Source organism: Balaenoptera physalus (genome assembly GCF_965194825.1).
Source record: "Balaenoptera physalus genome assembly, chromosome: 19".
NCBI lineage: Eukaryota > Metazoa > Chordata > Mammalia > Artiodactyla > Balaenopteridae > Balaenoptera > Balaenoptera physalus.
Genome location: NC_138900.1, coordinates 20,875,949 through 20,897,027, shown reverse-complemented (window position 1 = coordinate 20,897,027; position 21,079 = coordinate 20,875,949). Strand labels below are relative to the sequence as shown.

Below are 21,079 nucleotides of genomic sequence, written 5' to 3'. Positions count from 1 at the left end.
CAGGTGCACTTTTGAAATGCAACCCGAGTCTCATCCAGTACCTGTAGGCACCTCTGCCAACTCTCACTGCAGGGCCCTCCCCCGGGTTTACATCAACCCGTGGGCCAGGATCTTGAGTTCCTCATCAGGCTCTCCTACCACAAGCCCCACAGGCACCCTCTCAGCTTCAGGGGCTGCCTCTTCTCCAACTGGCACTGGACTTCTAGGTCAGCCCAGAAGTACCCCGTCCACAGTGCCCATCCCACTGAGGGTTCCCTAGTCTCCAGTGAGATGTCCAAATAGCAGTGGCTGAAGTAAATCCAAGCCTAACACGGGGATTGACTTCAAAAAGTGGGAAATGGTGCCTGAAGCCATTTGTACCTTTACATCAAAGGGGAGTGAGTCTTCCTCTAGATCCATGTCATTGGTCTAGAGACAAGGTGACCTTTGCATTCAGAGAAAGAGATTCCCAGCTGGGAATCTGATGTGTCCAGAGGAAACCTTCAGCTGCTCGTAGGAGGGAAAGAGGAGCACATAGCCACCATTTGATGAGGCAGGCATAGCTTCTCCCAGGCTGGAGCACGCAGTCTGGAGGTGACCTGGAGTCCTCTGCTCAGAACCTGGGCTGGTGGTCCTCTTATTTACAAAATGCATGCATCCCCCCCACCCCACCCCCGACAAGTGTCTTACCCCCAAATGGCCTATGCCTGGAGAACTGGGAGTCACGGCGTCAGCTGAGACTAGACACAGTAAAATGTCTCCAGAATACACCATTCACCCATGACTTGCTGTTGCTTTTAGATCAGTGTGTTTTACAATAGAATAAAGGAAGCGGTGGGGGATGCTTGAATTTCCTCGGAGAATTAATTGTGGATATTGACAGGGAGTTGTTGTGAACAAGCTCGTGGGAACTCTAACAGTCCCATTCCTTCCAGAGAGCTTTTCGATTCCAAAGTCCAGAGAAGACCCTGGATTTCGAACAAATTCTTGGAATATATTTAAATCCGCATTTGTTTACCCTCCCTTTTTCCTCTCTCCTACAATGTAGGCAGGTCTAAGTTGTATGTTATGGTATCTTTCCCATAGTGGAAAGAACAATAGAAGTTGTGTGTTGGATTTAAATAAATATTTAATTCATGAAAATGATCTTATATGTTTTAAAACAGTCTTTAAAGCTATTTTTATTCTCTAGAAAGTGCTTATTATAGGTAAATTACACATTTTACTACCAGAGCATTAGGTTGCCATTAGTACAAATTTAAGGCACTACAAAGACCAGTAGATAATGTTAATTTCAAATACAGAAACTAAATATATTTTGTGCCTTTTTATTACTCATTTTCTTTTAAGTTTTATTGACTGCTTTTTATCTTAACTATATGTCTTTACACGCTGCAATCATAATGCACTGTAATGGTATTAATATTTTATAGAATCGGTATTTATAGTTCTTTATTTAGAAACAATGCAGTAGGTCTGCGGATATCTGAGCCCGTCTGGAATGGTGCCCTCCAAATAATGATAAATTACTTGTGCAGTATGCCATTTGCTAATTATATCCATGATTTACTGCAGAGCAAGACTTAAATCATTCATTTCAGTCTTGCGTAACAGTGCCATAAAATTTTTAGGTTTAAAAATGGTTTCCATGTGTATAATTTAAACAAATTTTAGAGCTATTGTATACACAAAATATTACAACCACCCATTTGTTACATACTTTGTCTTTTTAAACTTCTACTTTTAATGATCACTGTGGTTGAAATTATTATGCTTAATTTTCATAATCATAGCTTTTAAATCTACAGCCGTTTTCACATGTTAGATAAAGAAAAAGATAGCTAATTGTGTGTAGATAGTATGTCATTCCTGAATAGTCCCAAATGGTACAAAATCATTAAAAAAGCTTAAGAGTACGAATTATTCTTCTATTAAAAAACAGTTGTTCTCTGACTAATTATTAGTTTGAGCTGCTTTGTTTCCAAGAACAAATGTTGATCCTTCTAGCCTTGTTCAGCACACCAAAATGAGACTAACACTTTTTTTTTTTCTCCTTATACCAAAATCTTGCAGGTGAGAAACCCTACAAATGTCCCCACTGTGATTATGCCGGCACCCAATCAGCCTCCTTAAAATACCACCTAGAGCGGCACCACCGGGAGCGGCAGAACGGAGCCGGGCCACTGTCTGGGCAGCCCCTGAACCAAGACCACAGGGACGAGCTGTCCAGCAAAGCTGCTTTGTTTATCAGGCCAGACATCCTGAGGGGCGCCTTTAAGGGTCTCCCCGGAATCGACTTCAGAGGTGGCCCTGCGTCTCAGCAGTGGACATCAGGGGTGTTCTCATCTGGAGATCACTCAGGGCAGGCCACTGGCTTGTCTTCTGAGGCTCCTTCAGACACTCTGAAAGGTACCGACCTTCCTTCCAAAAGCACCCACTTCTCCGAAATCGGGAGAGCTTATCAGAGTATCGTGAACAACGGTGTGAATTTCCAAGGGTCCTTGCAAGCGTTCATGGACAGCTTTGTCCTAAGCTCCTTGAAGAAGGAGAAGGACATGAAGGACAAAGCCCTATCTGACCCTCCTTCCATGAAGGCCCACGGGGCAGACGGCGGCGAGGAGAAGGTGGGCGGCAAGGCGGCCCCCAGGAAGTCTGAGAAGTCTCAGTACGAGCCCCTGGACTTGTCCGTGCGGCCGGACGCCGCCTCCCTCCCAGGATCCTCGGTGACTGTACAAGACAGCATCGCGTGGCATGGCTGCTTGTTTTGTGCTTTCACAACGTCCTCTATGGAGCTGATGGCCCTTCATCTCCAGGCCAACCACCTGGGCAAATCGAAACGCAAAGATAGCGCCGTCGGGGTGACGGTCAATTGCAAAGACCAAGCCCGGGAGGCCAGTAAAGTGGCCCTGTTGCCCTCGGTACAATCAAGCAAAGAGATGGCGCTTTCCAACATGATGGGGCCTCTAGACTCGGCTTCTGAAAAGATGGCCCAAGGACAGGTCAAAGAGACTCTGGGGGAACAGAAGGGTGGCCCATGGCCCGGCCACATGGACCCTGCGTTCTGTAACTTCCCGTCAGACTTCTACAAGCAGTTCGGTGTTTACCCAGGTCTGCTGGGCTCGGGGGCCTCCAGTGCCTGCCCCAACAGGGAGCCCGACGGGAAGGCCCACTTGGAAGATGATGCCCCGATCCTGATCCCTGAAACCACAAATAAGAACACTACTGATGACCTCTCGGACATCGCCTCCTCAGAGGACATGGACTCATCCAAAGGAGAAAACAACGAGGAAGAGGATATCGACACGGAGCCGGAGGTGATGAGCAAGCCGCCTGCCCTGAACAAGGACGGGGGCAGCGACGGTGGGGATGGCCTGCTGCCCGCAGGCGCCCCACAGCCCATCCAGGGACTGGTCTCCCCTCTATCCCAGGCATCGGAGAAGCAGTGGCACAGCCCGGGCCTTCTTCCAGCCCAGGACCCCGTGGCGAGCCTGCCCCAGCCAGAGCGGGGGCCCCAGGGCCTGGAGAAGCCGATGAATGTGCTGTCGGTCCTCAGGGCCTACAGCGCCGATGGCTTAGCAGCCTTTAACGGACTTGCAAGTAGCACAGCAAATTCTGGATGTATCAAGAGGCCAGACTTGTGTGGTAAGTTTTAGAATCCTCTTCCTTTAGTTCATTTCCCAAAACATCAGTGCTGATTTGTGCATTTTTAAAAAATGGGGTAGACTTATCCATGAGCAGATTTTGAACTACACATAAAAAATACCCCGACTATGCTGTATATGCAATATAGACAATCCTGAGAGTCAACTTCATTTAGAAGTGTTGGACCTCGTACTTTTGTGTTTCAGTTTGCATCATTGTGATCTGAAATGCCTGTACGGAAGGCATGGAAAAGGGGGCGGGGTCTCACAGTGTGCACTACTCCTGTTTTTAAACCATAACTTGAGGGGGAAAGGAAAAATTTCAAAAAACAAAAAGAGAAAGAGACATGGTAACTTGCAAACTTTTCAGTCTTTTCAACTTGTGCATAAGATGCCTAAAGACAATCCCTTACTGCTTTGCTAAGCCAAATCTGCTTTCTGAAACTTTTCTTTATAATGACTTGAGGATACTAAAATCATATCACACTAACCACAATGCAGAAATAACATGACCCTCTCTCCAAACAGGGAGATGGTTTGGGGTGTTTGTGATTCATCTTCAGACATATCAAATGGCAGTTACTGTGACTTTGGCCTTCTATTATTGCCTTCTGTCTGTCTGTTTCTTCACCTGTTGTTCAAACAAGAATGTACGCTATGAAGTCCCTGGTTAGCAGTGTTGTGATCCTGTGTGTCTTGGATTTATGCCTGTCTGATCTTGTTAGCAAACTGGCACTTCTTTACCTCCTTAAAGAATATGGTTACTCCAAAGTAATTCCAGATCTTAAAAAGTAATGCTAGATTTGAAGCCTAGAACTGCATCAAATCAATGTCGGCGTGGGCAGGGAGGATCAAAGTCATTCTCTTGTCACCCAGATATTCTTATTCGACAGCCTTTCTCCGAATCGAAGCTCAGGATGTTATTCCCAGCCCCAAATATCCTCACTAGAGACAGATGACCACGGTACCTTTCCATCTGTAATCTATGAATTAATTTCTGTGACTTTACTTCACTTGTTGAAAAAAGGAAAGAAAGAAGGAAGGAAGGAAAGAAGGGAGGAAGGAAAGGAGAGAAGAAGGAAGGAAAATGGATGGAAGGGAGTAGTGTTTAACTTCTGAATCCTGACATTCCTTTTAGCACAGAGTGGGATTCAGCAAGCTGGACTCAGTTCATAATTTAAATTGATGTATTTCTTTTTCCCTCTCCTTCCCTAATTCACTAAGAACTTGATCAAGCAGTCAGAAATATTTTTTGAATTGTCAAAAATCACTAAATGGATTTCTGACAGCTCAAAAAAATATTGACAATTCCTTATGCTGAATGATTCATAAGGCCCCATTAACCAGCACCCCCAGATCTATTTTTAGCCACATACAATTCATTACTTTTGAAGCTGTTAAAAACAATATTTAAAAGAAAGAGAAAAGAGTTTTATGTCAGTCCAATTTTTTTTTGATCTTTTTTTTATTGTTGTTTTTAAGTTTGTGATTGGAGTGCTTTCTTTTTTATTGTTGTTTGGGTTTTTTTTTTTAAGTCTATTTTCAGTTCTTTCAAATACCTACGTAGGACCCATAGTTCCTGCCAGGAATCCATGCATCAGAAAAGATCAAAACCTGGCATGTTTATAAGCTCATTATTATTGAAATGAGCTCATATTACCCCTATTAATTTTCCCATCGTCCTATCAATGCCGAAGGAAGGCTGCCCGCCTTTGAGGAAGCGTGCCCACTTGTGTCCTTTTGCACCAGGCGAGGGTGGAGGGAGGGGAAGGCAGCACCAGGAAGCACTTTCCTCCGAGCTGCAGCTCTTAGGCCCTTTTACCCCCTCCCAGGATAGCAGCTCACCACACTTCCCTGACATTTCCAGGGTACGTGCAAAAAAACTTGCTTAGTCAACCTTTCAGCCATTGGGCAAAAGAGCCTGAGATGTAAGTCGTGGCCTCTCTCCCAAAAGGGGAGTGAAGACCCTCAGGCCAGCCAGGCTCCAAGGCACCTGGTCGCTTCCCAGTGGACGGTCCAGGTCTCACTGCTCCACCTTGAACTCATGGTGAGATGCCAAAACTAACTCCGGCCAAAAAAATGCCTATTTTTAGAGTGCACAAGTTCTGCATTTCATTTATCCTAATTTCTTCTGCATCCTACCTCTTGCTTTAGCTTGGGAGCAGGCAAGGAAGGCCCTTCTCTGGCCTTTGTGTTTGCTTGGTTGGGGTGGAAGCCCTGTCCTTTCGCCTCCAGGATGGCCTGACTCTGTCCAGTTCTCATTCCCCCTTCCCATACCTGGCCCACCATAATCAAAATCCTCTTCTTGTTTTGTTACTGGCTGCTGTGACCCAGGAGGGCCAGGCATATTCATCCTTCCTAAGAGTTGATATCTGTGAGGAAAACTTAAACCCACTGAGCTACAAAGGGGGCATTTGAGGACATTTTTTCTTACTGTCTAGTTTACTGCCTTTCTAGCATTGCAAAAAGCACAAACGATAGTGGAAAACTTCAAACTCCCATTGGCTTGACTTTGCCAGGGTGGAAATGATATTGGCACAAGGAATCGAATATTCCTAATGTTTATTCCCTCCTCTCCATATTTACTCTAGCTCCACTCAGAGTAGATACAGATTTCCAAACTGGCCCACCAGCTTAATAGCTGGTTTCCTTAAGAAGCTGGGCTTTGCCTAACCAAAGAATTATTCTGATAGTTCTCAACTTAAGAGAGTTTGGGGTCTGATTTTATCTGGTTAGTAAACCCAAATCCCCACTTTGACGCCCTTAGAAACAGGCTTGTGGGAGGAGCTAATGTCTGTCTGTTTCTATTCTCATGGGTGTAGAAGTGTTAGAAGAAGCATCAGTAAAGACGTTGTTCAAATCACATAGACCCCCCCCACCCCCCCACTAGAGCTCAGTGGCTCTGCTGACACGTGCTGGTGAGTGCAGAAGGTGTCTTCTAACCCTGAGTCTGTGGGTGATCTTCATGCTATAGGCTCTACTTCTGGATGCTTCCTTAATTCTGCATGCCTGCTTTCTGACTTTTAAAACTCTGGTCTTTCATTCCTTGGTGTCATGGACCTGGGGTCCTGGACAATATGCACTGCCCACTGCTAGGCAACCCAGCCAGCCGGGTAGGGGAGGTATGTAGCATGTGCCAACGTTGAGAGCTTGAGCATGAATTTTCAAAAGATCAGAGGCACGCTACAGATGATCCCGAGGAGGAGATTGAGCCATCTTGGATTAAGCTGAAGGTCATGCACTGTTGCTTCTAGAGTGAGTCAGTTCCCACTCTGGGCCTGATCTCGTTATAAGAAATCCTGCTCCAGTCAAAGTCCCCATTTCGTGAGGTGGTTTCCAGACTCCAGGCATGGCCCTACCTTTCTTTATTCTGTTGAAGAGCATAATGTACAAGGGTACTCCCGGCCATTGGAGAATTCGGATGTGCCCTCGGTTATTTTGGGAATGCGTTTGACCTTGGTTTTGTAATGGGACAAGATCCACGTGAGTATTTAATAAGGGGGGGCAAGGGCAGACCAGGGCAGCGTCACATCCACTGACAAGACAAGGCAGGCAGCCCCTTTGTCCAGCCTGAGAAATCTGACGAACTATTGGGACAGCCAGTAGCTCGGAGATCTGAGAGTGCTCTGGTGGGCCCTAGTCGCACAGAGGCTGGGCTGTACAGCACCTGGGGGGCTGGCTGCATGGCCCAGGTACAGCGCTTGCTTCACTCCAGAGTTGGTGGATTTAGAAAGCAACCCTTACTTTTGCTTTTGAACCTGAGACAGATGTCTGGGAACCATCGTGTATTGAGTCTTGCAAGCAGAGTTTGCTCTGTGTTCTTTGGTGAGCCCAGGGGTAGGGTTGATGGGGAAGAACTAAAATCAAATTAAGGGAACATGAGTGAGAAGAGTGCAACCCCCTTACTCTTCGAAGCTCTGCTCTGGCATTACCGCCACTCAGGGAAGCCCGGCTGAGTGAGGAGAATCTATCAGCTTGTCTATCGTGGGCATGAGGCCCTTGTGTCGTGGCTGCCGGACCAAGCGACCCACCAGACCGGGAAGGAAGCCAGTGAGAAGGCAGGGTCATTACCAGCAATAGTCCCAGTATTCCCAACTGGGGGAAAACTGGCTTCCCTGACCCAAATTATGCCTGCGACCCTGGATTCTCTCATAGCAACGAGAAAATTAGGACTCCCTTCCTGAAAAAAAAGATGGGGTCCATTTAAACCTCTGTACCTCATGTGTTCTAAAATGTGTGATGAAATGAACCAGGATAACAAAGCTGAACTCTTTTAAAATGTGACTCTGTCCTCCAGAAACCTTGTTGATTTCTCAGCATAGGCAGTCTGAAACCATTCAGGGGTGGGCAACTGTTTTCTTAGAAGGCCAGAGAGCCCTTAGGCTTGTAGGTCCTGTGGTCTCTGCTGGGCAGCACAAAGCAGACAATAAGCAATAAGGAAGCGAATGGGCGTGGCTGCGTTCCAATAAACTTCATTTACTAACACAGACAGTGGGCTAGAATTGGCCCACAGATCCAAGTTTGCTGGCCCCGCTCTAGTATAAAGAAGGTTGTGTTGATGTGGTCACCCTAGAGAAGACATGTGAAAACTGTCCTCTGCCAGTGAGATGATGCAGGCAGGACCCAGGTCAGCAGCTACGACATTCCATCTATTGCCATTTAATGCCAGAGATGTGAGAGATTTTCCAGAGAGAGAGAGAGAGGACTTGTAGACCCAGGTGGCCTGGAGTGGCTATTTCTGGAAGGTCACATCTCTACCTATGCATCAGAGACTTCCAGGGCTCTGAAAGGCTGCCCCCATCATGGCCAATGCGGGCAGAGGAGGAAGACACAGGACCTCTTTCTTGGCTCTGAGGTGAGCTTGATGGACAGAAGTGTAAGGATAAAAAGAGGCAATGGGTGTATAAGAGCTTGGATAAATGGTTCTCAGTTGAGCTGGTATTTTCTGGAAGAGGTGAACATCCACATGAGGCTATCACAAGGAGATGATGTCACTGCCCAAATGTCTTTTGGTTACAGTCATCCCTTTAGCACTGAGCAGGCACAAATCTTACTTTCCATCAAGGTTATGGAGACACATCTTACTTCCTTGGGTCTGCCTTGCCAAGTCATTGATAGCGATTTCTTGGTATGTGGGAACATTAGCTTAGAAGACAGTTCTGGAAATTTTGTGTTGACATCTCATTGCCATGGTCTCACCGTTTCAGCTTCTACCCAATTCTTCTCCTGTTAGAAGGCAAGTGCTTTGGAGTAGGAAATAAGTCCTGCCTCCTCAGTCTTTGGCCAATAAATGGCTAAGGTCTGTGGTCAGGGATTTCCAAGGGAGCCGTGGTGGTGTACGTGAAAACACTGTGAGCACTGCATATGTGTGTATGAAGACACCGGAGCATGGGCTACTGGTGCACAGCCTATGACAGTTGGTACATTTTTGCGGATGATCTTAAGTTCTAAGGTGTGGCCCTGAAGCCAGCAGGTTCTAATGGAGAAAGGAGGTTAAATTCGTTAAATGGCAGAGGAAGAGAACCACAAAATCCAAGTTTGCCAAGCGGACAGGTGCCCAGGCTCAGCCAACACGTGTGAAGGCAGTGAGCCTAGGAGGCCCAGGGAATCTCTGTTGTAAGGTCTTGTCTCTAGAGCTGCCGTGCTTTATTTAAAGCCAGATGAGCAATCATCCTCCTCTTCCTCTTCTTCATGAGATGATTCTCCTATGTGTTGGCTTGCAGAGACTGTGGATAAAGCACAACTTTCGCACTCGCTTTCTTTGCCCGATTTTATCAGTTACAGGTTGGTCTTTGACTTCCATAGTCCAGCCTGCTCCCAGTAATAGTGTGTGTACAGGGCCTGATGTCAGGCCTCAGTAGGGAGGACCACTTGGCTTGTCCTGAAGTCCAAGGGCAGATCCTTTCAATTAATGCAAATCACCACCCCTCCTGCCTGCTCTGCCCAGGCTGGCTGCCTCACAACTGGCTGCAGGGCCTTTCCCTTTAACTCTGGTGGGACAAATCACAGGTGCTGTCCCCCGGGGTCTCCCACAGAAACCAGCACCCTGGGCAGGCTCTCCCCTGCCCTCATCCAGAGGCTCTCCGTGCGCACCATGTTGACGAAGAGGCATTCTCTTCGGATGGCAGCCCTCTCCAAACTCTTTCGGCATTCTACTCCTCCTCCCCTTCCCTCTTTTTAAGTTAAATGAGAATGCCACTGACATGATGTCGTTTGCACTGCAGGATGACAGAACTGTTGTGTGAATACCATTGTATTTGCCAAATGGTCCACTCGTCATTTCAGAACAAACAAATGGATGGTGTCTGTAAGTCGGCAAACACTGGTGACATTTAGCCTTGTTTATGTTCCTTTCCTTTTGCTGCATATTTTTGGCTCCAAAAGCTACCGTCTGAATCAACAGTGCCTCCAAAGCAGGAGAAAAGTCTGGTAGCTTTCATTTTGGTTGCCGTGTCCATGTTCTCTTTGGATCGCGTGATACCTACTGCCCAGGATCAAGCCTGAGGTGGGAGAAGAGACCAACCAAGCTCTTTGGTTCAAAACATATATACAATGTTTCTCCTCCCTGATGATGACTTCAAATTGGGAGGGAGGAAGAGAATGCTGGGAGAAGAGAGTGTTGTCAGAACGGACACCCACATCCCTGGGGAAATGCAAACTCTCCAGGCAGGCCCAGCCACCGCCATATGCAATAGGAGCGCTGTGACCCCATGGCTGTCTTGAGCTGTGTGTGGGTACTCTTGGGCTTAAGTTCTGGGGTCTACCTTCTTAGGCTACTGAATCAAAGTGGTGGTTGGCACGGGCAGCCATCTAGCTGCCACATGTGCCACGGACCACATCTTAACTGCTGAAGGAATCAGGTTCTTTGTTTTTTATTTTCAGATGCTATGTGCCAAGCCCAGTTTTCAAATAAGTAGTAACTTTCTCCTATTACTTAGCGCTGATCAACGACACCTCTACATCTAATTGCCAACCTGCTCTAATCACATGGGCTCTTCTTGCTTTAGCCAGAGACAGAAGGACCAAATTTTATAAATATTGCTTTATTGTCATTACCCCATTAAACAATTAGGGAATGTGGCCCTGCCCTTGCTTTCAAATGCCTCTAGCCCACGTGGTTTCTGGATTGTTTAATGAATCTGCACATTTTCTTGCAGGTAAGTGACACCCCCTGTTCTAGTCGGTCTAGCTGGACTTGCCCTTGTCTGTTCGTGCTCCTCGGTGGCTATCTGCAGCTTGTTAATCGTGTAAAGTCAAGAGAAGAATGTATACACATATGTGTGTTGAATAAATAATTACTATTGGCATAGGTATGTGTATACACATGGCACACCAACCTACGGTATATATAGCAAAGAATCAGGGAGGCTAAAAATACTGCCCCATATGTTCCACTATTAGCGGAGGATGGTGAAGGCTTAGTAACTTGAACGGGAGAGAAAATTCCCTCCGAGTCATGAATTCTGCATGACACACGCTGGTGGATTCGAGGTCCCTTCACCTGTGGAAACCCTGATGGGGGTCCTGCTCAGCACAGCTTCTAGAGGCGGGCCCTGCGATGGTCTCGTTGGCATTACTGCTTGTGTCTGATTGTCCTGTATTTTGTAACACTTTAGAAGAATCCAGAAAAGTGCAGTAATTATCTTTCTCCATAGTATTTAAGCAGTAATATTGCTAGTTTAATATTGTGTCAGGTCGTCATGTTAACCAGGAACAGATGACAGTAAAATTCCAGTGAATAGCACCTTGATATCCACTCCTTAAAAATGGTGATTGAAGCAAAATGTGTAAACTTGTACCAGGTTATCGTGTGCTTTGGAATAGAGTATTGTTGAAGTAATTAGAAGATATATGAAGGTGTTCCTGGTAATGAAGGCATGTAAGTTATAATAATTGTAGCTTTCTGAATAAGTGTCAAACTATATCTTTAAGTGTGCTGTATGCTGAGTTACAAGTTAGGTCATTTATGAATGGAATGTAAAACAATACTAAAAATGCTTCAATAACTTATCTTGGTATTGCTAATAAAAAAAAGCTGTGAAACATTAGTGCAGTTTTGAGTCATTATGTTAATTCACTCCACAACACCCTCCACCCTTTGACATCCCTCTGTCGGGAGCCCCAACAGGACATTCAGGGAAACTAGTGATGCTGTCCCGTGGTTTGTTTTCTGGGCCACCTACCGCATTTTCCACCCATCTTTAGGTGGACCCAGGAGTTACAATTCCTAAACATACAAATGTCAAGGCACCTCCTGATTTGGGTGGGGTGACCGTGGCGGGTCCAGGGAGTGCATCTCTCTGTACAAGTGTCTCTCGGGTGCGTGTCTAGACCGCACGATGGCTCACAGGCCCTGTGGGGGTCTGTGCAGGCCGCTGTCCCTCATCCCTGGTGTGGAGGACTACATCTGCCCGGCCTTCCTGCAGCAAATCATAACATTTTCTTTTCATCCTGTGAAGAGTAGTTTTACATGGAAAGGTACTTGGAATTGTTGGAGTGTGGAGTACTTTTGTCCACTGAGATTTTTTGGTTGTGCCCTGGTCTGTCGTAACAGGCTTCTGCCCGCCCCGCCCTCAACCCCATCATGGCAGGAAGGGTGCAGGAAGGAAGGATTTCACTTTTCTTTTGTATTGCTTAGTTTTTTTGTCCATGGGCTGGACTTCAGGCCCCTGCCACTTCAACGGTGTTTTCAAGCTTCTCTGATTGGGTCAGTTTTGTAAACTTCTAAATTCCATGCTCACTCTGTTCCCTGGCTAACTGCTCCGGGCGGGGGGAAAGGTATTATCGTCGTTTGACAGAATCCCAAGCCCCAAGCTTGGTCCCCACACTCCAGATAAACAAAGTGTCCTGTGTACAAGGGGCTGGAAGCCCAGAACTGTCCATTTGAACAAGCCTGGCCTTAGCAGCAGGACAACCGTATCACCTTGACTGCTGGAAGCATTCCCTCCAGTATTTCTCATGAAAGCTGTTCATGTGATCCCAACCCCAAAAACCATATAGTACAGGATTAGATTGTCTCTTATTTGGGGGAAGAGGTGAGAAGTGAGAGGTTCTGCGTCTGAGAATATGATTCTGTTTACGTGAGGCTGAGAACACGGACTGTGGGTTCTTATGGAAAACGTGATGGACCCCCAAATGCCCAGCCAAGGTAAAGCGAAGTGATCCCAGCCACCAGGTCCTGGTCCATGGCCACATCGACCTGAGCTAGCTTTCACCAGCAGTGTGTAGACACAGCCTGAACCAAAAGAAAGACTCCGGAGGAATTTCGTCTTTGTTTCCAATGACCCCCGGGTCTGGGGAACTGCCCTAGGGACGAGAATTCATCTCTGCCCTTTCCTGGGTCCCCACCTCCTGCTGGCCCCCCGAGACCTGCATTGCTTCCCCACGCACACCAAGCCTCTGTGAGGGGTGCTGTGGGCTCCCTTCTTCAGGGCCTGAAGCCACGTTGGGTTTTAGATGCCACATTTGCGGCTCCCAAGGAGGGGTCACCACCATCCAATTCTGTGAAGGCAAGGGGCACCCTCTGCACCCCCCAGACCCATGCCTCCAGCCTGGAGATGTGGCCAGACCAGAGGGCTCTGTTGAAGGGCTCAGGGTTGAACACATTGCCCCTGGCTCTGTTCTTCATTTACAGCCATGCGAATCCTTGCTGACACCACAGCACTGGCCTTGCCAGTCCGGCAGGAATGGGGCTGGGGGTCCAGTGCAGCGTGAGTGGCCGGGCCTTGGCAACAGAGGCAGAACCGCTGCAGGGAACAGGTCACCCTGGCTTCTCACCCGGACGGCAGGAAGGCTCCCTCGAGCCCCTTTTTCAGGCGTCTGTGTTCCCTGTTCCCTCCACGAGGGCCCAATCCCCCTAAGGGGGTCTCCATGCATTTCCACTTCAAAAGCAGGGGGTATTTCCTGGGCTGCTCCCCCGAGGGGACTTCTCAAGCTTAGAGGAGAACTTTGTGGATTCTCTTCTCCTGTTTTTTATGAGCCTCCTCTCCGCTCTCATTGCATGACCCTCCCTCGCCCTGCTCTCCCCATTCCCACCCACCTCCCCCTCATTCCCCTCATTCCTGCTGCCTCTGGGGAAGAACTCCCTTCTCACCAGTTGAGTGTTCTTGGGAACATCCTGTCTGTGGCTGTGAGGGAGTTGGGTGCATCCAGGCCTCTGGGGTGAGCTGACCTCATTCACAGCTCAACGTGGGGGCCGGCTGTCCTGTTTCTGGAAGCCTGCCACCCCACCCCCGCCAATCCCCACGTGGCATTATAACAAGCCCGACCTGTTGGGACTCAGATTTGGGGCAGCCCCAAGCATCTCCTATTTACTCTGCCCTTGGCCCTACAGCCTAAACCCTTCTAAGCAGCGATGGCCCACTGGTCTGAGGTGGAAAGAGGCCCCCTTTGTAGAGGAGAGTGGAGTTTCAAGGAGGTAACTGTGCCGTGAGATGGGATAGGCCGAGGGAGGAGAAGGCGCTGTGCAGCTCATGGTGAAACCCGGTCTTCAAGTCCACGTCTTCAATTACTCGTGCTGCGAAATGTGTTTGCTTTGATGAAATTCAAAGGCTCTGGCGCAGGGAAAAAGAATTTAAACTTTGGGAAACGATTACTGCCCACCTATAGTCACTTTTTCTCAAAGACACATCACGATGATTATACTACATCCCTAAATATGCAGCCGCACATGGGCAGTGTTGTCTCTGCATGAGCAGAATCTGCTTCTTGAGAAAACAGTGTGCATTTTCAAGGTTAAAGTTGGGGAACTCTGCACAGCTATTTCATTAGCAAAAATCTCCATTTGTGCACCCGGAAATTGGCTGGCTTATGAGGAGTTTGTCTTTCATGCTGTTTGTGGAGTTGTTCAGACACACCCATCTAATGGTAACCCACTGCTCACAAGGTTAAGTTTTCTTTTTGAACTTCTGTTGTTGTCATCAAATTAATATAATATGCTCTGAATTATCCACATAAAAGGAGAAAGGCAACCAAGCGGGGAAAGAAAATTTGCAATTAATTTACCAAATTATTGCTCTTTTTATATGATGGACAAGTCGCTTTTCTCTTTTGACTCAAGTATTTTGTACGTCCTGGGGGGAGTGCTAGGGCAAACACAAGGACGAGCCATCCAAGGTGTCCCGGCACCTGGGGCCGGGATGGAGGCTGGTGTCTTCTGGGGTGCAGAGGCCTTGGTGTTGAATCAGGGGTTCATAGAATGTGGGGCTCTTTCTTGTCAAGGAGAGTCCATCTATCTTCTCAGTCTTCTAGGAGCCCATTGCTTACCTAGTTGGGGTCTCCCAAGAGCAGACCTGAGATAAGGACCTGGGTGCAGGTCATTTATGTGGGAGGCGATCCAGGGAGGCACGGGTGAGGGGCCTAACAACAAGGTTGCCACTGCTCAGGGACTGGGCTTTGTCCCCTGTGGGTCCTCTAGGACACTATGTGAAGTTCATCTCAGAATCACCCCTGAGGGCTGAAGAAGCTCTGCAGCTCTCAGTCAGTAGTTGAGGGTCACTGCAGCTCACCCAACAGCCAAGCAGTCTTCTCATGGTCAGAGAGAAACAAGAGGCCATTGCATCCCAGGGAACCAGAGGGGAAGGAGTGGGGCACTGACAGCATCCACCACAAGTGGGAAGCCCTTGACCTGAAGGTTTTTACACCCCGGTGCACTGCAGAGGGCCACCAATCTTCCAGAGCCCAGGATGAGGGCAGATACACACTCCAAGATGCCTTGTGGGAAGGGAACTGCAGATTTTAAATATTGAGACGTGCACTCAGCTTAGGACCAGACTTCCTGGAGGCTGGATGGAGGGCAGTGTCTACAGCACTTGAGCTCCAAGGAGCTTGGACAAGTCCCCTCAGTACCCTCGTGTGTCTCAAATTCTATGGCTTTCAGGATCCCTTGTAGCTTTTACTTTTCAGGTGACCCTCTAGGACCTGGTCAGTCCTCGAGTCCTCATGGGCACTCACTCCTGCAGGGCCCCAGATGTGGGCGCCCAACTGGTCTTTCCACAAGCACATGAACATGTGGGGTTTCAGTTTGGGCACGGGGCATGTGAATACTTGCTTCATCATCAAGACATTTTTATTAACTCATAAGAAGAGCATCAAGGCATTTCTCTTTTAATTCTGGAAGTCAATCAAAATATTTTTTTTTAAAGAGGGAGTCAATAAAGCTGAATCTTTGGGTTCATAGTAGTGCAAGAAAAACCTGATTATTTGACTTTTTTTCTTTGCCATTTTCCAACCTCTTGTATTCACAACCGAGCTTGAGAAGATAGTATTTTTCATGATGATTAAGGTTTCCTCAAGTGCTTTACGGATATCAATTTTATAATCTATTGTGTCCCTCTTTGGAAAGCATGTAGGCCCTCTTGGGAGCCCCCCCACTCCCACCCAACACTCCAACCCAGTAACACTTAGAGGGAGAGGAAGGAGGTATGGAGAGATGAGGGGTCATGCCGTACTCCATGCATGGGGCACAAGGAACAGGTCACATCCTCCTCCATACCTGTGACCTTTCCACTCTTCCATCCTCAGAGTTCCTTTGGCCACTCAAAGTGGCAAGCTGTTGGCTAGCAAGCCCCCCTAGTTTGGGGCAGTGTGTACTATCTCCAACTTTGAGCCCCTCAAGTCCTTGGCTTTTTGCTTTTGATTGAACGTAACTTGATTGCCTCTAGTTTTTCATCCATCCAAGGATACACTTGTGTACCCTTGTACATCCTCAAGACAATAAAATGAATATGAATAAGTTGGAAGTTGGCAAGTCGCCCACATTTTAGTTATTTTAGGATTTCTGCTGCTGTGTAGGTCTCATGCAGGGCTCCCATGAGGAATCATACCCCCTAAGACCTTGCCAAGTGGGTGGAGGATCTGGGTAGAGTACTGCAAAGCAGGGAGCCCCTCATCCTTGCCAACCTGTACTCACCACATGAAGGCCTTTGTCTAGACAGCCTCACTGGGATTCTTTTCCATCCTCAGCGTGAACACCTCCACAGAGGAAGCTGTGCTATGTCTCAGGGATCCCATTCCTGGGATGTGCAGACATCACCCCTGTTCGCTCCAACTGAGCTCTTTGTCCTGTTTTCTAACGCTGCAAAGGATTGACAATTAGGAGATTTTTAAAAATTTTCTAGTGGTCAACTAGTAGGAATAGGATTCTTGTACCATGGCTTTTTGCTTTACATGGAAACTTTGGGAGTGCTGTCTCAAAATCACACTCAGGCAATTAATTTTAAGTCACAGGGGAATTTTCTTGAGGGCTTTGGGATACACGCCCTCACAAAGTGAGTAATCCTCTCTCCTTTGAGCAGGCGAACACCTGGATTTCCCTCATGTTGGGTGGTTTTGTGAAGCCCCAGCTCTGTTTCATGACACTGGGTTTTTCCACAGGAGAAGCCTGAGCGCAGAGGCAGGCTGACCATGGCATCCTGGAACACATGGGAGGGAGAGGGTCTTTGGATTCGGGGTGGGGCGTGAGGGGCTTCCCAGTGGTGGGAAGAGACGTTCCTGTGGTCACAGTGCTCCCAGTCGGCCTTGCCCAGGCCTCACAGCCTGAGAGCCGGGGAGCAGGTGGGGCCTGTAGGCCTCGGAATCCCCAGACTGGACGTTCTCCAGCCACCTGTCCCAGGGACAGTCTGGAGGGGTGGGCAAGCCCCAGGGGCCTGGGATGGGAGGAAGGGAGGAGAGAGAGCGCCACAGCGGGACCAAGAGCAGAAAAGACCAGACAATGAGAGAGGGGTGAAGACAGGGAGACAGAGATGTGGATGGAGAGAGAAAGGAGAGAGGAGGAGGTGAGGTCAAAGAGGAGAGTAGGGAAAAGGCGTGAAAAAGGGAAACTGGAGACCTGGGAAGATTAAAGGGCAGGAAAGGAGACAGCAAGGGGAGAGAAAATCAGTACGAACAGAGTAAAAGAAACGTGGTAAAGGTGGCCTCTGGAGGAGTGAGGAGAGTGGGAAATAGAGTGAGAAAGAGGAAGAAGAGAAAAGCCAGCGGAAAGGAGAGGATGGAGGCAGGGAGGAACCTTCCGGAAGCCGCCCGGGGTTGGCAGGTGCCGCTCGGAAGGCCTGCGTGTGTGGGCAGCGCTAGGGTGTTCACCGCCTGGCTGAGGAGGTTGAGTGGCTGGGCCCCGGGAGAGGCCTGAGAGCGAACCCGGTGGCCCAGGCCGGCTTCCCTGCAGCACCCTCCGCCTGCTGCCCGACCTCCAGCTTCAGGAGGAAGCGCTGCTCAGCTCCATCAGAATTATTTACAAGATAATGGTCCATTGTTTGCACTAAGACAGATGTGGACTGTGGGAACTTTGTGTTTTATGCTCCTTTCCCTGCTCTGCCTTCACTGAGGGCAGATGGGATCGAAGTAATGTGAGTTATTATTCCCAGAATTGGAAATTCAGAGGCGCCTTCCCCCCAGCCTAGGCTTGGCTGGGCAGCCGAGCTGGGCCGGCACCAGTCAGGCAGGCAGTGTGTGTGGGGGGAACAGTCGCTGCTGGTGGAGGGGTCAGCCCCCAGGGCCTGTGGTCCCCCTTCCAGCCCCTTGAGGCAGCCTGTGATTAAGAAGGTCTTGTTTCCTTGAGGGGCGGGTCGGTGCAATCGCCTTTTCTGGCGGACAGGAAGGGCACTCTCTGATTAAGATGCACTTGCTGTTTGTTGAGTCAGGAGGTCACCGTTGACATCTCAAAAGGAAGGTGGCCATCTGGCCCTCTTCTTGCCAAAAGGAAAGAGCAGTCCCTCTGGGGTGGGGGCTTTGTAGCCCCCCTTTATTTAAACTTACGAGAAGGCTTCCTCTCGTCTTCTGGGGTCACTTGGAGGGCCAGATCTGGACTTGTGACTCCCTCCTTCCTCCCCAACGGGTGGGGTTGGCCAGATGAATGCCTGTCCACCTACTGACCCAGACAGAGCCTGTCCTGCAGGAGGAAAGATGGGGCAGCACGGAAAGATGTCCCTGTTACTTATGGACTCGGTCCTAGCCTCGCCCTCCAGGTAGGCAGGCCACCCCAGTGTCGGCCCATCTTCACGGGAAGGCCCCCACACCAGCTGGTCCTTCTGAAGCCTTTCTGGTTCCCAGTCACTTCTGCATAACCAAACTCACCTGGCCAGCAGAGCCCATCTTATGAATGAGGAAACTGAGGCCACCACATGTCAGGTGACTTGCCCAGTGTTATTCTTCTACTCAGTGGAAAAGCCTTCCAACTTCTCAAGTCGTGAGCATTCGATTAAAGAGCCTCTCTGAGCCCCAGCTTAGTCAGTGCACACGGGCACCAGGTGACTGCCCTGCACCATCAGGGACAGCAATTTACGGAGACACACGTGTCTGGTGCTGCGCTCCGAGCCCGGCAAAGAGCACATGCTACATGATAGCGATTGGTATTATCAGCTATATTATACCTCTTCTATAATATGTAGTTGACCCTTGACCAATGCAGGGGTTTGGGGTGCTGACCCCCACACGGCTGACAATCTGTGTATAACTTTTCACTCCCTACAAAACTTAACTACTAATAGCCTACTGTTGACTGGAAGCCTTACCCATAACATAAATATTTAACACATATTTTGTACATTATATGTATTATATACTGTATTCTTACAATGAAGTGAGCTAAAGAAAAGGAAATGTCATTAAGAAAATCATAAGGAAGAGAAAATACATTTACAGTACATACATATATTTATTGAAAAGTATCTGCGTGTAAGTGGACCCGAGCCGCTCAAATCCATGTTGTTCAAAGGTCAACGGTATTGCATTTCCAATATCAGGCTCTGACAAAAAAAAAAAAAAAAAAAAAGAGTCAAAGTAATACAATATCATAGAGTCACATTTGGATGCTAAAACCAACCAGTAGTGGAAACGAGAAAGCCACTTTCATGGCAGCTGAGTGGAATCAGGCCTGCCATTTGGAGAGGCCGAGGAAGTCCGATGGTCATCACTCCTAACGCTGCCCCCGCCCCCTGGATGTCTTGAGAAGTTACCAGAAAGCAGTTATAACCCGGAGGTTTTGTCCCATTCCAAACCCAGCATCTTGGCTCTGGTGTTTAAGGACAATGACAGTTTCCCCCTTGATCTCCCCATGTCCAAGGAATGATCCCCTTACCTTCACCTGCAGGATCGGCACTTCTGAGCTATCTGTCCCTCCATCTACCAAGTTTGGTTTTAAATAATAAATACTTAACTATGTGCCAGGGCCAACTCCCATTCTAAATACCTTACATATATAATGCAAATGCTATTCTTTCATTTAATCCTTATAAAAATCCCGTGAGGTAGATGTAATTTTTATTCTTCCAATTTTCCATATGGGGAAATGGAGGCACAGAGAAGCCACTTACCTTACCCAAGGTGACTCAGCAAGTAGATGAGGAGGCTGAGATTCAGCCAGGCAGTGGAGATCCCTGAGGGTGACATTTTGCTGCCTCACCTTGTGGTGCTTTCCTGTGCCTTTCACCCTTGTTTGGGATGTGTCAAAAATGAATAAACCAACCAACAAATAAATAAAAATCGCCTGTTCTTGCCATCTTGTAGCTCTGGGTCCCAGGAGAAGATGTGGCGATTTCAAGCAGAGATTCCAGTCACAGACAGAACCTGGGGCTTGTCATCCAGGAGTAAACAGGATGGGGCACTGGGTGTGGTCAGGTGTGCTCCATGTGACCAAGCTGGCCTAGAACTTGCCTGTGACCCTGAGCAGGTCTCTTCCCATCCCCTCGGTGTCCTTACCTCCTCATCCACTGAATCATCCCAAGATTCCTTCCATCTCCCAGTCGGTGAAGTAATTATTCTTAGGACTGTATTTATTATACTTCTCAGCCTCAGGGAAAAAACTGTGTCTCCCTCGCCCTCTCCAAAGTGAGAGGGCCTCAAGGAAACCTGACCCCTCACCTTGCAATTGTTCCCTGAGGTCCAGGTGGGGGAGAGTGGAGAGTGGGTGGCCCAAGGCACCAGTGGACCCTCCAGATGGGGGCTGCCATGGGCCCAGCCCCCAGCTGTGAAAGCAGCAGAGGTCAGACTAGGATAATATTTACCAACCCTCTACTCACCGTGTCAGGCTCTGACCAAACCCCAGCGTCACTGGAGATCACAGATCCTGTCTTTTAAGGTCCCACAGAGCCGCTTCACATGCGACCAATTACCTCTGTCAAGCAGGAGAAGGCGGTCCCGCCTGGTGGGTGGGATCTGAACTTGAGCTTCCAGAGGTCGATGATGACGGGGATCTTAGGCCTTTGAGCCTGTCACTCCCCTATAGCCAGACCTTTTCTGTTAAAACTGTTTAAATTACAAACCAGTAATAAAAGGATCATATGTGTTTCCCACCGAACAGGTTCTTTAGGGCTATTATGATAATTAAAAACATATGGTGCCTGTGCCAGTCAGAGGGAAACCGCAGATGTACAAATTAGGTATTATATACGGGTTTTCTGCTTCTGCCCTTTTAAAAACGTCAACTGGAGAAGTTTAAAGAGATAAAATGGCAATTGTGCAGATAG

General features: G+C 48.2%; 1 protein-coding gene across 8 annotated transcripts in view; it reads left to right on the top strand.

Annotated features, from left to right (window-relative positions):
- The window catches only part of ZNF536 (zinc finger protein 536), a 426,032-nt gene that overhangs the window by 273,599 nt on the left and 131,354 nt on the right, over nucleotides 1-21,079 (top strand). For 6 of the 8 annotated variants that reach the window (XM_082437056.1, XM_082437055.1, XM_082437057.1 and 3 more), the window contains exon 6: nucleotides 2,053-3,621. In XM_082437056.1, the coding sequence (XP_082293182.1) occupies nucleotides 2,053-3,621 (1,569 nt within the window). Of the gene's footprint in view, nucleotides 1-2,052; nucleotides 3,622-9,844; nucleotides 9,875-10,777; nucleotides 11,669-21,079 lie in introns of those variants that run through there. The other 2 variants (XM_082437061.1, XM_082437062.1) reach the window with 2 other exon arrangements.